Raw genomic sequence first — 15294 nt, 5'->3', positions numbered from 1 at the left:
TCTTTGCCTTTTGCCCCTGTGCCCATCAGAGCACCTGGCCCAACAGCAAAAGGTGCGGAGCTAGGGCTGGAGGGTGTCCGCTATACTCCCCACCCCGACCCTGACCGCAAGGAGCCATCATTTCTTGCAGATGCTCTGGTGCTGAGCTAAGAGGTTTACAGAAGTTATTTCACTGAATCCTCACACTTTTGTTTTTCAGATGGGGGAAGTCCAGAGAGATGGTTATTTGTCCAAGGTCACACAGCAGGTTGCTGGGAGGCCTCTTAGGATTTAAGGGATTAGGAACTGGCTCCCAGCAGCCCTGGCTGGCATTATGAATTGCAAGAGTGCTGTAGCCAGTGGACTGGTCTCTACTACTTGAAAGACCTCAGCGGCTGTGACACTGCCCATGGGCCAGCCCTGGCTTCGGGGCCAGGATGGCCGAGTCACCTTCTCCCAGGACTGGGAGCTGAATTTGGGCCGGGTGCCCTTTGGGAGGCTGTCTCAGTTCTGCTTGGGTAATTAGGGCTTCTAGCTCAGGGGTTGCCTAGTGGTGGCGGAGGGGGCCTGGCTGAGGGCTGAGCAGCGCCTGGGGTTCCACAAGCCTGGGGTAGAAGTGGGGAACCCTCTCCTGAGGGGCGAAGGCACAGGCTAGGAGGAGGACACTTCTGTCCATGAGCTTCTTCACCTTGGAGTAAAGAGCCAGAAGTCAGGGACCCAACGAGTCCAGTAAGGAGCAGCTGAGGAGAGCAGTGTGTCCTAAGTAATTTCCTAGAACATTTTACTTTCAAGCCTTTATTTTTTTTCTTCTCTTTGAAGTAATGGCATTCTTTCAAAATGCACACAAAAATCTTACACAGAATTCTAAGCTACAAGACCTAAGTGAAGCTGATCTAGTTAAATGGAGGCGATGGCCCCTTGGAACCCTATCGGCTCTACCTCCTATGGGGTCCCACCTTCTTGGAACCCCTTGGGTGCTCTGGAACCCAGTTTGAATACTTGGCCTTAGAACCTCAGCTGGTGTTGGGGACTGCCTTGGGGCTGCTGGGGCTCAGACGGGCCAGAGGTCTGTAGAAGAATGACATCCAGACAGGAGACAGTTACCTGTAAACACTTTCTAGGAGTATGCTTCGGTGTGGACAAAATAATCATATGGTTCATTGCTCAAAATGCTTTTCTAGCCACTTCCCTGAAAGGCCACTGAAAAGGGAATTCAAGATCAAATTCCCCAAAGCAGGGTGTGGCCAACAGAATCAGGAAGGCTTGGGCCCAGTGGCCTTTGCCAGGCTGACGAAGTACCATTGGCCACAAATTGGTACTGTCCACTCTGGCTTGACCCTGGCTTTGGGTCGCAGGACCCCAGAGTCTCCTGCCTCTTACATAAGCTCCAGTCCTGGGCCCTGAATCTGAGCCTAAAGGAGTTGGATGGGTTTTGATTGGATCTAGTCCAAAGCTTCTTAACCTGATGTCTGGGATAGGCATCGGGGTGGGGGGGGCGCGGTCCAAGGACCCCTTAAAAGTATAAAAATCTGCCTCTTTCTTTGTGCATCCTTCTTGAGACAAAGTTTATAATTTCTTCAGATCCTCAAACGGCTCCACAACCAGAAAAAGATGAAGACTTACTGCAAACCCTTCAGTTGCCACGTCCTTCAAGAAGTCTTCTAAGATTTCCTTAATTTACAGTGATCTCTCCCTTCTCTGAATTATCAAAGCTGTCGGTCACTTGGGAGGATCCAGCTTGGTGACCTCAGGTTTAGCTGGAAGGAGCCGGAACCCACTCACTCCTCAAAGCTGGCTTCCAGCTAGAGGTGCCACCCTGGTTGTAAATGAATGAAATACAACTGTGCTGTTTTCCTGCTTATCAGTTAGTTGTTCAAAGCAAACCCTGATAACCAATGACTACTTTAATCCTTTGGCAAGTATCCCACTCATTGTATGCAAATACTGCTGTTCAGTGCTTAAAAAAATGTGAAGGCAAACTTAACTACATCCTGTTGACTCTTGGACTGCTCACCAATCCTCTTTCCAGAACCCTCTGTGTACGAGGTAGTTCCCATTATAAAACAGCTTGTCTCTTGACCTCTCCATAACCCTGAGTGGGGTAGGCCAGGCCAGGCTGATATTATTTGACCCAGGGGGAAAGGACCTAGTTTTGAAGCTAAAATCCTTGGTTCAAAATCTGCCTTAGGCCAAGCATCCTGGGTGACTCACTTCACTTGCATCTTAGAAATGGGCTGCTGATCACCATTGTGGAAAACAGGACGGAGGTTTCTCAAAAAACTAAAAATAGAACTACCGTGTCACCCAGCAATTCCACTCCTGGGTATATATCGGAAAAAACCCACAAACACTAATTTGAAAAGGTACATGCACCCCAATGATCATAGCAGCATTATTTACAGTTGCCAAGATATGGACGCAACCTAAGTGTCCATCAACAGATGAATGGATAAAGAAGATGTAGTATATATACAGTGGAATACTACTCAGCCATAAAAAAGAATGAAATTTTGCCATTTGCAGCAACGTGGATGGACTTGGAGGGCATTATGCTAAGTGAAATAAGTCAGAGAAAGACAAATACTGTGTGATATCACTTATGTGTGGAATCTAAAAAAATACAACAAACTAGTGAATATAACAAAAAAGAAGCAGATTCACAGATATAGCGAACAAACTAGTGGTTACCAGTGGGGAGGGAGGGGCAATCTAGGGGTAGGAAATGGGAGGTACAAGCCAGTGGGCAGAAGACAGGCTCAGGGATGCACTGTACAACATGGGGAATGTAGCCAACATTTTGTAAGAACTGTAAATGGAAAGTAACCTTTAAAAATTGTATACAAATTAAAAACAAATTTTTTTTAATTGGAAAAAAAAGAAAAGAAAAAAAAAAAAAGCAACGGGCTGCTGATCACATCTGCCTCTGGGCCTGGGTGAGACAATGAATGTGAAAAAGTACTGTGCAGTCTTGTAGGCTACCACAGTCATGCAGGGTATGGACCAATGTCATGTGTTGTATGAGGAGCCCAAGGACACCGTCAGCATCCAGTTCGGGTCTAAGTTATGAGTGATGGTCAAAATGAAGGATGGGAACATGGGCCTGGCCTGCACCCTTCCTCCTCCTCCTCTTCGTCTTCCTCATCTCCTCTCTCCAGCACCCTGAAAAACCCGGACAAAGGAATGACCCAGTCACTGAGGGACCCAGTCACTGAAGGACCCCGGTGAGGTCAGGCTGAGCAGAGTTGTCTTCTTTTAATTTTTAAGCATTGGTTGATTGATGCTGGTGGCCTCTCTTCCTCCTGGCCCCTGACTCTGCGTAACTGTCCTCACTGCTATCACGCTGGTTACGATGATTCACAAAATCTAAGGGGTGGAAGGGACCCGGGTGGTCGTCCAGAACCCAACCTCTTCTGATGCAAGAATCCACAGCCCCCTCACTGCAGCCTGCTGGCTGCAGAAAAGCTCCAGAGAGTGGGAAGCTGCTCCTGGTGCAGGGCTCCAGCCTCATGTGGCCCTCCATCCACCTGGAAGGTGGCCAATACCATCTCCAGCCCCTGAAGCAGTCAAGCAAACGCTCATGGATTTGCCCTCCCACATAAGTCATGGCTTCTTGTCCTTGTCATCCGGAGCCTGCTCCCTGGGCGCCCTCCAGTTGCTCAAGGACCCTCTCAAAGTGTTGACCATCACTGACCACAATGCACTCAAACTCCTTCGACAAAGTGGAACCAAAAAGCATCTCCTTTGCTCTGGGCACCAATACAGTTGCTTTTATTTTCTTTTTAGAGGAAGTTCATCTTTGTTACCACTGAAGTCATCTTGCTGGAGCTCACTCCTCTTTCCAAAGTGTCAGGGGCTTTACCTGGAGACGGTCATCGCACCAGGACGTAAAGTACCTTGTTTATGTGGTTCCCTGCGGCAGCTTCAAGCCTAGCTGGCTGAATCGATGAATGAATCTGACATAGTCACAATTCCCCCAGAGCCATGTCACCCTCAAGTTGGTAGACATTTTTCACCCAAGGACCAGATCACAACATCACAACTGTCAGCAAGAACAGATCACAACTTGCTGAGCGCCGGTCTCCCCAGCAGACTCCGAGGCCTGGGTCCCGGATGACTCGCACCCACCCCTCTAGGGGTACACCAGCCTACCCAGATCCCCCTTCAGCCCACACACTTCCATTTGACTCAAGATATCAGAGGAGACGGGCAGTGTCTTCTAAAAAAAAATCCAAGTGCAGGGGAATTCCCTGGCGGTCCAGTGGTTAGGGTTCTGCTTCCATGGCAGGGGGCACGGGTTCGATCCCTGGTCGGGGATCAAAGATCCCGTATGCCACGCCGCGGCCAAAAGAAACCCCAAAAACAAAAATCCAAGTGCAAAGCTGAGGGCAGGCCCCGAGCTTTGGAACGCTCTCAGAAGGAGGCCCAGCAAGCCTGGTGCCATGATCTTAGGGGAGCCGTGGAAGTGCCCCTAATCCCTCTCCTGCCTCTGGCCTGACCCACCTGCGTCCCCCCCCAACCCCCACCAGGGTGATCTTGCCAAGACTTAGGTTAGATCATGTCACTTCCCTTCTCAGAACCTTCCAACAGCTCCCAGCTTCACTTGGAGCCAAAGCCACAGCCGGTTCTAGAGATTGCTGGGCCCCATCTGCCCTGCTTTGCTCCCTGCCGCCACCCCCTGCATTACTCGCCCACCCCCTGCCCTGCTCCCACACTGCCGCCCTCTTCCTCCCGCCCCCTCTGCTCCAGCCACATTGGCCTCCTTGAAGTTCCCCAGATATCCCAGGTACGTCCTCTCCTCTGAGACCCTCACTCTTCCCTCTGCCCGGAACACTGCTCCCTTCATTCCTGCCAGGTCTTCTTTTGTCTACTTTGCCTCATTTGTTTTCTGCTTAGCACTTAGATCCTTACTGAGATCTAACGGGCTATTTTCTGTATCCTGCTTATTATGTCTCCCTCACCAAACTGTCAGGCTCTCCATGGGTGCGGACTGTTGTCTGCTTTGCTCACCGCTGCATCTCTGTGCCTAGAACACAGAGGGTGTGCCATAGATTTGTTGTATAAATGAGTGAGTTCCCACCAACCACTCCTTTGCTAAACTGTTCTGATATTTGGCACTCTCTTTTTGAGAATCCAGAACTCTTAAGACAGCACTCATTTTAAGGGACCTCACTCACCCCACAGCAGACGAGCGTGCATTTGGGGATGCTAGCGTCTAAACAGATTTGCCTGTCTCTTTTTCATTTGGCTTCAACTCTTTCCTGACCTTCGTGGTTCATACGCATAATACAAATAATACGTTTCAAATGTTTCCCTTTCAGATATCTTATATACTTGGTGTATTTTTTAAATTGTGTCTTCTGAAGGCAGCTAGGAGAAAGTCTTACAACATTGTAGGTGTGGTCGTGCTTCTGCCCGAGGGTACAGAACAACAGGTTGGGTCTGGAATTCTTCCTGCACTCGCACCCAGAACTAAGTGGGATTTTGAGGGTGGCAGGTTGGGATAAGGCCTCCAGGGAGAAGTTGTAATGACTGTAACAACTAGATCTCTTTCCTGGGGGGGCTGGGGGGGAAGGATGGCTAATGGCTCCCTTCTCATCGATACTGCCGAGGTCATTTTCTCAAAGTGATGAGAATCATTTTCTCAACAAATCACCAGATGGAGATGGGACAGAGAAAGTAACTACCTTGAAAAAGAAATCGGAAGGGCTCTGTGCAGGGATAAACCCATGGCCCAGGCTCTGAAAAGCAGAAAGTTCAGAAGAGCTTGGGAGTCTGCAGGAGAATGAACAGATGGGCAGGTAGACGGACAATGGACTTCCTGACTCAGGGTCAGTATTTCTAGATCTAGGGAGCATTCTCTGATTTTAGGTTAAACACTGGAAGTTCCGCTTGACATGCTAATTGGGAAACTTGGGCCCTTTGTTCCCTTGAAAGCTACAAGTTGAAAACACTAACATCTTCTGCAAGAGTTGAAATAAATCCTGGCAGCCGGCTACCTGGTGGCTGTAAAGGGAGTTTAGTAATGGGTGTGGGGCCTCCTACAGACTGAGGGCATATTTTCCAATTCAGAGTTGCTTCTTTTTCATTCAGTGGGATCTGATATGTAGCAAGAAAGGCTGAGATCTGCAGTGATGAGGATAAATGTCTTTTGCAGAGACCTTGGCACTCGGTTGCTTTCCTGGGAAGGCTGAGCCATAACATGAGAATTTTAGAGCATGCCAAGATCTTAGGGATCATTGCATCCCCTCTCATTTTATGGGTGTGCTTCTTAGCTGCAGCCTAGAGAAGGGAGCCACTTTTCCAGGGTTTTAGCAAAGTCAGGTCTAGAACCCAGGTGAGCCCGGCCACAGGGGGCGTGGCCCAAGATGTGGGCACCTTTGTTCCCCAGGGGAAGTAGGTGGGGCAGTAAAAGGGAGGTGTTTGTCTATTCAGGTGACAGTCCAAATTGTAAAGCCCATTGTTTGAAACCCAAGGACCAGATGCTGCAAGCTGGAAGAATTTTCCTAGATGCCTCGGGTAGGACAGGTAGCCTACTTTCCTGCTCCCAGGCTGCATCAAATGAGAACCTGGGGCTTCCCTGGTGGTGCAATGGTTAAGAATCCGCCTGCCAATGCAGGGGACATGGGTTTGAGCCCTGGACCGGGAAGATCCCACGTGCCGTGGAGCAACTAAGCCCGTGCACCACAACTACTGAGCCTGCACTCTAGAGCCCGCCAGCCACAACTACTGAGCCCGCGCACCTAGAGCCCGTGCTCCGCAACAAGAGAAGCCACCGCAAAGAGAAGTCCGTGCACCGCAATGAAGAGTACCCCCGCTCGCCACAACTAGAGAAAGCCGCGCACAGCAACAAAGAATTAAAGTAGCCAAAAATAAATAAATAAAATAATTAAAAAAAAAAAAAAAGAGAACCTGGTACTTTTCCTAAACAGTCCCAGCAAAGGCTGCATTCAGGGTGAGGATGGAGGAGGTGAGCCACCGCTGTCTCCCATGTCATCCCGGTTTTGTGACTTTCATGACACATCAATTGTTTAATGCAGCTATTTTGGCCTGATGACTCTGGGGCCCAAGATTACCTGTCTGGACCCTTCTCCCTTCTTTCTCCTTTTTCCTATTCTCATCAGTACTGGCCTAACTCAGAGTCTGAGATACAAACTGCTTATTTCTCCGGATCCCTAATCCGCTCTACATCCTTTCCTTTCATTGCCTTCTACCTCCCTTCCCCAGTTTCAGCCAGGTACACAGTCTTTGATCGGTGGTTTCTTGAACCTGGGTTACCCTTCCCCCATCTCTACTGGTTGAAACTCTTGACCTTCTTTAAGCCTCAGTCAAATGCCACCTCCTTCATGAAGGCTTCCATGCACCCTTGTTATAGATTAATAGCTCTGGGCTTCTTCTGCTTAGCACCGCCCCCCACCCCAAATTCATGTCTACCTGGGACCTCAGAATGTGACCTTATTTGGAAATAGGATCTTTGGAGATGTAATTAGTTAAGGATCTCAAGATGAGGTCATACTGGATTTAGTGTGGGCTCTAAATCCAATGACTGGTGTCCTTATGAGAAGATGAGAGGACGCACAGACACACAGAGAGACAGAGAAGACAGCCACGTGAAGGTGGAGGCAGAGATAGGACTGACACTGCCACAAGCCAAGGGACGCCAGCCAGTAGCCACCAGGAGTTGGAAGGGGCAAGGAAGCATTCTCCCGTAGAGTCTTCAGAGGGAGTGGGGCCCTGCCAACACCTTGATTTCAGATTTCTGGCCTCCAGAACTGTGAGAGAATACATTTCTATGGCTGCAAGCCACCAAGTTAGTGGTCATTTGTTATGGCGGCCACAGGAAACTAATACACACTATAATCTGTGCCTTGACTGTAAGCACCTGGCCATGTCTCTGCCCCTCTCCAGGCCCAGAGCTGCATCGAACACCTGATACACATCTCAGGTAGGTTTGCTGGACTAGGTCTCTCAGAGATGGTTGTCAAGGGATAGTTGGGCTTCAGCCTGCCCCAGTGCCAGGGTGGGAAGGGTATGGGGTTTGCTGAATGGATGTGATGGAGAATAGGATTCACAAATCTACGTGAAGGGCTAATTACTGGCGAGCTGCTTTAGGAACAGGGTTACAGACCCATGGACTGTAAATTCGATAATAGCAAAGCAGGTGCAACTCAGAGCCAATTCTTATACTGGCTCCCTGAAATGGGTCCCCGAGTCCCGGCTCTACCCCTTCTCCATGGAGGGATTGGGCCCTGGTGTGTTGCCCCTGCCTCTATATGGTCCTACAGTCATGGCCCAGGGCTCTAATCCAGCCACTTGCCTCCTACTGGACCAGAGGCTGGAACAGCCCCTGCAAATACTTCAGACAAACAGTTCACTCTCTCCTCCAGGGGACTCCTGCTAAAACCACGTCAAGGTCAAAGACTGGAGGCTGGGCCTGCCACTAGCCTGCCAGGAGCCTTGTTGGGGAAGGGGTGAGCCCAAGCTCTATGAATGCTTTCCTGGAAGGAAATCCAGGAGGACATAGAAAATATAAAAGGATTGTAGTGGGCAATAAGCAGCAAGAGTCTTTGCCTTAGAGACCCGGACCATGACTGGCTCTACCCGGGTTAACCCTGTACATGGTGGCTAAGCAGAGTTATCTCCAGGTGAGGAACTTTCCAACTCCTGGCGCCTTTGTGTTCCTTTAAGAAAAACCCTCATTTGGGTCACCTTTGCAGCCTAAGGTGCACTACTGCTCACAAATATTGCCAAATCCTGTTTGACTCAAGGTCGTTATGGGAAACTGGGTTGTCACTCCCCCCAAGAGTAAACGGACCTCTCTTGGACATGCCAGCTATTTGCAGAGACTCTGGTTCTCCTCCCTTCTTTCTCTTTAGGGGGCCTTTCCCCTCAGGTCCAGCCTTTACTTCCACCAAGGGGAGGAGAGTCATCCCCGACCATCAAGGTCACCGGTCTAACATTGCTGCAGGCTGCAGCTGGTGCCACGCTCCCCAGCTCTCTCCAGCAGCTCCAGGACCACCCCGAGCCCACCATCCACACAACTCTCTCAGCCATCTCCTCCAAAGTCCCCACTCTACAACACTCGGCCGGCCCTTTGTCCCCAAGCCCACCAGCCCCCAAACGCTCCCAGCTCTGGGAGTTGTCCCAAGGTCCTCTCACTGGGCCCCAGATGGACTCAGGCAAGAAACCTTGATTTCAAATTCCCCACTGTGACAGCGAGCGGAAAGCTCATTAAAAAGTAGCTCCAGTAATTGGTCAGATGATTATGAGTTATAGGGAGGGCTCTTGGTCATCCTGACTGGTCCGAGGACTGAACCTAGGGTGAATGGCACTGGAAGTTCCATAGGCCCCATGGATCCTGTTTCTGGTGACCAGATACCAATTTAAGACATATTTCTCATTGGCCCTGGATTTATTCTTTGGAAGAAGATATCTATTCCAAGTTAGGGGGGGCATGGTTCCCAGTGAAGGGACTTACAGGGTGCCGCTCTCCCCCCTCCCCCCCCCAATGCCATATACTTCTTTCAATTTAGGCTTGTTTATAGTCAGTCAAGTTTTTCCAGATTGACTGAAAGAGTTCTTCATATGCCTACTGCAGCCAGTTACAAGAGCAGTGAAAGAGACCCAGGACTTGGGCCAGCTGGAAGAGTCAGAAGAAAGTTTCTGTGGGATGCAGACAGCTAAGGAATGACAATCACATGCGATTGTCCCAAACCCTACATCCTTCTGCAAGGGCACCCTCATCTGCCACGCCTCCACAAAGGGGGCATCACCTCAAGGAAACGAAACTGCTGAGAAGAACTTTTGCTTCTCCTTTTTCTGTGTGTCCAAGGGTTAAAAACACTTCCAAACTCCCCTTCCAACTGCAAGGTCAAGCAGCTGTCCAAACCACCCAAGGAGAAGCAGGAGCCCAGGACAGCTGACCCCAGATAGCTCAGCCTTGATAGCCCCCAACCTACAGCTGCCCCCCCCACCCCACCCCTAGACACCGCCTGGGGAAGGAAGAGTTAATCGGCAATCGGCTTTGGCTGATGGTTCAGGCTCCAAAGTTCAGTCCCAGTCAGAGCCACCCCGGAGGAATTGTAAATCTCAGGGCAGTATTTAACAAAACAAAAGCAACCTGGAATTACATGCAGGTTTGGTTTTCTACAGTACATATTTACTTAATCCCCTAGGTATGTGGCTCCATGTCAGATCAGCTGGCTTTGCCGGCCCTTTCACCCCCTCGCTCACAACAGTTTAAATTTCAATCTAATTCCCTGTTTTTGCTCTTCCTCTTCACAGGGCTGGCTGGAGACAGCCAGCCTCAAATCTCTCTCTCTTTTGCTCTCGTCACTGGGTGAGTCAGCCTGGCTTGGGTCGGAGTTGGGTGACAGCTGGCTCACTCTCCACACTCTTGGGCACCAGGGATAAGTGGAGGAAGAGGTGCTGGGACTACCAAAAAGTTAAAGGCAGAGCTTGGGTGCTGGGGAGGTGGGGTTGCACCACAGTGCCACCTCGTCCCTTAGTGGGGAGGGACCCCTTCTGGGGCTGTATTTGGGGAGGGGGGGCGGAGGCAGCATTGAAGTGAGAACAAGGGCTCTTTATCAGCTGCTGGTTACCTTGTCCCCTCTTTCCAGATTTCCAAACACCTGGGCCTCCGAGCGCCTATCAGGCTAGGCTAGACATCCACCACCGTTTCTTCCTTTTCAAACCCAAACCAAGTATCCCCTCTTTTCTTGCCTCCAGAGCTGCAGCCGCCCAGGTTGGGGCTGGGAAGCGGGTTGCCAAGGAAAATATGAAGCGCCAGCTAACAGGCGGCTCCCAGCTCTACCCAGGAGCGCACACACCCTTCACTCACCAGGGTGGCGGCAAAAGAGGGAAAGACGAGAGGGAAAACACAACACCTTCCTCTGGGAGGGAGGAATGTCGGGAAGGGGGGGTCAGCTAAGTTTCGAGCTGGAGGTGAACAGCCAGCCACAGATCCCAGAGGAGCGGGTCAGCTCCGGACCTGCCAAAAAAGACAGGCCGGTGCCCGGGAAATGTACAAGGTGAAACTGACTAGCTCAGCACTCACGGGTGGCGCAGAGAAGTAGGGTGGCCGGCGACTTTCAGACCCGGGGCGCGGGTTCCGGCAGCGGCAGCAGGTGGGCGCACCCCCTGTCCCCGCGGTCCCCCTCGCCTTTGGCCCCCATCCCCTGGAGTCGCGGTGTCCCTGTACCTTTCTGGCGCCGCGTTCCGCGAACTCGCGAGCGAGCTGGCGCCCGATGCCTCTCCCGCCGCCGGTGATAAGGACGTTCTCCCGAGACAGGTCCCGCAGCTTGGCGGGCAGCACCAGTCCGACGGCAGCCTTCACCACCAGATAGATCATCTGCAGAGGGAACACCACCAGCGCGCCCAGCCATTTCCACACCATCCTCCGCGCCGCGGAGCCGGGCAGGGGTGGGGGGGCGAAACTCCCCGGACCGCACAAAACAGGACTTAAAAAAGAAAACACCCCCAAACAATAATAAATACACCGAATAAGGGGCAGAGAGGCGTCCCACCTGGCCACTCTTGAAATCACCTCTTCCCAAATGCAAAGCAAGCACCGGGTGAGAAAAAGGGCGGGGGGTGTGGGGTGTGGGTGGGTGGGTGAGATAAATCCTCGGGAGGAGAAAAAGCGTCTCAGAAGGTTGGGACAGTAAGAGGGGTGGAGGGGAAGCCGGAGGTGGAAAGTTCTAACAAGAACTTTCGTGCCCCAGCAGCCGTTTCGGCTGGGGAATTCTCAGGTAATGTTTACAGGCTGACAGAGGAGTTTAGGCAGGGGAAGAAAAAAAAAAAAAAAAAAAGGCACCAACCACACGCGCGCACCCTGCTACAGTCCCGCGGTTTCAAAGTGCAAGATTAAAAAAAAAAAAAAAAAAGCTGTTTCCAAATTGGAGCGCCCCCCCCTTCTCCAGGAAAAAAAAAAAAGTAGGGGGGAAAAGTGCTTGGAGCTCCCAATTTCAGCCCGCGAAAGTCTCCCGACTCATTGCTATTCTTGGGCTCAGGAAATTGCTTAAACGCGATCTGATTGCCAGCAACGTGCAGGAGAAGTGGGGGGTCCGGGTGTCAGTTTCTTTACGTGCATGGCTCGCCCTCGCGCGCGCCCGCTCTCTTCGGCTCCCTCCCTCCCTCTCTCTTCCAGCAGAGGCTGGGAGTTGCCGCTCGATCCGGCTCCCTCTCTCTCCCTTGTTAGCATTTATTGCCTTCTTTTTGTCCTTTCCAACTTGGAGAGGGCCCGGGTGCGGAGCGCGCGTGGATCGGACGCCCTGGTCTGCGCCGCCCTATCCATTCGCTCCCGGGGCAGCCGCGGCTGGCTGGGAGCGAGAGGGCGGCCCGTTTCCCCCCCCCCCCCATTTTTTTTTAATACCCCATTAAGTCTGATTGACAGTTAAAGTTGTTCCGAGGCTTCACTACCGTTCCTCTGAGTGGCTGCCGCGAGCTCCCCTCCCCCTGCGCAGCGGCGGGGTGCGCGCGCGGGCGCGCACACGGGCTCGCTGCGACTCCGCTCTCCCGGGGCCGGCTCCCCTCGCTGCAAGCCGGGGCTTGCCGGCGGTATCCCTGAGGGCTCGCCGCCGTAACTCGCACACGCTGGAACCGACTCCTGCGAACCGGCTCTCTCCTCGAGACATTCCTCCTGGCCCGGGACGCGGTCTCCCCGAGCAGGGGAGCCTGCGGGCCAGGTGATCGCCCCTGCGTGCGGGGCAGCCCCGGGAGAGCTCGCGCTTGTCTTGATCCATCAGGTCGCCCAGGGTTTATTTCAGGTCATTTGATCATTCCCTGCCTCCATAGGACCAGGGAGCCACTTGTGACCCTTGCCCAGACTCCTCCAGTCTTCACTTAGAGTGCACTTTCTAAGTCTGCCCCAGGTCCCTCACGTTGCTGGGGTGAAACAGCTGGGGAGCAGGGTTTTGCTTTGAGGGGTGTGTGGGGGGGGGGCAGGGTAAAGGAACCTCTGCCCCCAGAGTGCCAATAAAATCCCCGTACGATTAGCTGGGAGCATATTTATTGCTCATCTGGGCTAGAATTACCTTGACTGACAGCAATTTCCTTAATAACAAACGCCTGTAAACAAAACGTGCTAAACCCACGCGCCCCCCACCCCCCTTGCTGTATAGGCAGCAACTTCTCTCTTTGGGTCTCCCTGGGCTGCCCTAGTGGGGCACCCACCTTGTAACCTCCTGCTTTCCCCCAATAAGAATGTCTCCCCTGCTGAAGGGTGGGACCCAGCTATTTAGAGTTGTCTGTTGCAGGAAGTCTGGGAGGTGAGTCACTGAAAAGCAGGCCCAGTTAAAAGTGCTGATGGGACTTGCCTCCTGCTGCCCCTGATGGTCCCAGGCCTGGAGGAGAGAGCGTGAGCCAGGGAGCTGCCCTGCAGTCTGGCGCAGCAGTTCTCCAGCGAGAGGCTTGTTCAGACGAGGAGTGCTGGGCCTCGCCCCCAGACCTTCTGATTCAGCAGGGCTGGGTGTGCTGGAATCAGTACATTTAATGCTCTGCGGAGCATCAGGCGAGAAAACCACTTTGAGAAATGCTGGTTTGGGGAGGGGGTGGCTGGAGTTTAACTCCTCCCTGGGCTGCAAAGACCCTCTAGTTCTGGAGAGAAGTTCTGCAGGTGAGGATCTTCCTTCCAGATGAATTTGGAAAATCGTTATCTGGACCGCTGGAAGAGCAAGAAGGGTTTGGTAGAGTGGGGCTGGATGAGAGACTGTCCTACACTGAGGGCTTAGATTCTGAAATTTAATCCTCCCACTGACCTTGCAAGGGGGTTATTATTATCCCCATCTGCCAGGTAGTGCAGAAGGGAGGAATCCAAATCCAGACGTGATTCCTCTTCCCACCCCACCCCACTCTGGCAGGAGGGGAGGAGAGAGGTGGAGACCAGGCTCCCTCCAAAAGTTGGACAGAAAGGCAGGCCATTTCTTTCATAGACTCCCAGGCCACGGCTAAAGGCAGGACTTCGTCAACGTGACGGCCTCCTCCCACCTAGGAGGTCTGTAAAAATGGAAAAGAAATCCCAACCCTGGAGAGACAGGCCCTTCCCACCCAGCTGTGGCCGGTGTCTGCCGGGCCAGCCAAGAAGACAACTGGGAAGGTCTGGAACTGGAAACCCTGTGCTCAGCCTGTTCTCATCTGTTATCCTCGACGCCGCCTAGTGGTCTGGATGCAACACTGCGCCTCCAAGCTGCCGGAGCCTCCAGCGTCCCGTGTTCCTGCTCCCCTACCAGCTAATCCTTTTTCTTCCAGGCTTTTCTCCCCACCTAAGGTTAACACTCCAAGCCTAAAAGGCCTCACGGGGATCATAGCTCCACTTCCCCACACACCCGCTACTGTGTGGAGTAGGAAATTGAAGCTCAGGGATGTGGAGTAACTCATAAACCCAGCAGCCTGTTCACCTAAGTCCCCTGATCCTCCCCAGCTACCCAGCCCTGTTCAGATGCCAGACCAGCTAGGTGACCACTAGGTGCCACTTACATTTGCCATGGATGTGAGTCTGAGTGGGCAGGGGGTTGAGAACCCAAATGAACCTTCAGCATATCAGGCCCTTTACGCATACTCTCCCTTCATCTCCTTAATAGCCTTTGCGGGTGGGCGTCACTGTGCCCATGTAACACTGGGCTCAGCAGTCTAAATGACTCACTCAAGGCCCACACAGGGGGCTCCCCTTACCTCTTCCAAACATCAGGCTTAGAGTGAAATCACAGTAAAAAGGAACGTGTCAGGCAGCCCTAAAAGGTTTGGGGTTGGACTGTGGTTGGGAAGCGGACACCTTTTTTCTACTTGTTCCACCTTCAGGATGTGGGTTTTGTGGGCCTGGCATACCGTGAGCCTCTGGCCTCTTCCATCATCAGCTGCCCAGAGAGGTTCTGTCTGTTACCTGCTCTATGTCCCCCAAGTTCCCCAGGAAGATGAGGGCGAGGGGGTGCTGGGCTAGGGGATGCACAGTGTAGCAGGCTGGCCCAGAGGGTGCCTGTGACCTGGCTTCAGTGAGAACTGCGTGGGACACGACCCCTCCCCCTTCTCCGCCACTTCCCCTTACCCGTGTTTTTGGCTCGTGGTACCCCCTCCTCCCTTAGCTGGGAGCAGCGGGTGTGGAATTTAACTCCAGGGTGAAGTTTGAAATTTCACATCCCAGCCTGGGAGAGGGCCCCACGGTTTTCTCCTCGCTCCTGGAAACGTGAAAGGAGCCTTTGTGGGCTTGATGGAGGAGGGAGGTGAGCTGCAGCCTGAAAACTAACTTTTTCCATGACTCAGCTCTCCTGGTACGGGGTGGGCACGGGAGGTGCGAGGACCCAGAAGGGCAGGCTGGAGCCACCT

The 15294-nt window shown here is 52.4% G+C and overlaps 1 protein-coding gene across 4 annotated transcripts in view; it reads right to left on the bottom strand.

Moving 5' to 3' along the window:
* DHRS3 (dehydrogenase/reductase 3) overlaps positions 1 to 12175 on the bottom strand; it is a 40559-nt gene extending 28384 nt beyond the window's left edge. Inside the window, exons 1-2 of one of the 4 annotated variants that reach the window (XM_061184931.1) lie at positions 12062 to 12175; positions 11177 to 11326 (exon numbers count right to left, since the gene is read on the bottom strand). In XM_061184931.1, the coding sequence (XP_061040914.1) occupies positions 11177 to 11326; positions 12062 to 12067 (156 nt within the window). In that variant the 5' untranslated portion in view covers positions 12068 to 12175. The other 3 variants (XM_061184933.1, XM_061184932.1, XM_061184930.1) reach the window with 3 other exon arrangements.
* Positions 12176 to 15294: the final 3119 nt, after the last annotated feature.

Source organism: Eubalaena glacialis, chromosome 3 (assembly GCF_028564815.1).
Source record: "Eubalaena glacialis isolate mEubGla1 chromosome 3, mEubGla1.1.hap2.+ XY, whole genome shotgun sequence".
Classification (NCBI taxonomy): Eukaryota; Metazoa; Chordata; class Mammalia; order Artiodactyla; family Balaenidae; genus Eubalaena; species Eubalaena glacialis.
The sequence above is the reverse complement of the archived record's forward strand: the minus strand, read 5'-3'. Positions and strand labels throughout refer to the sequence as shown.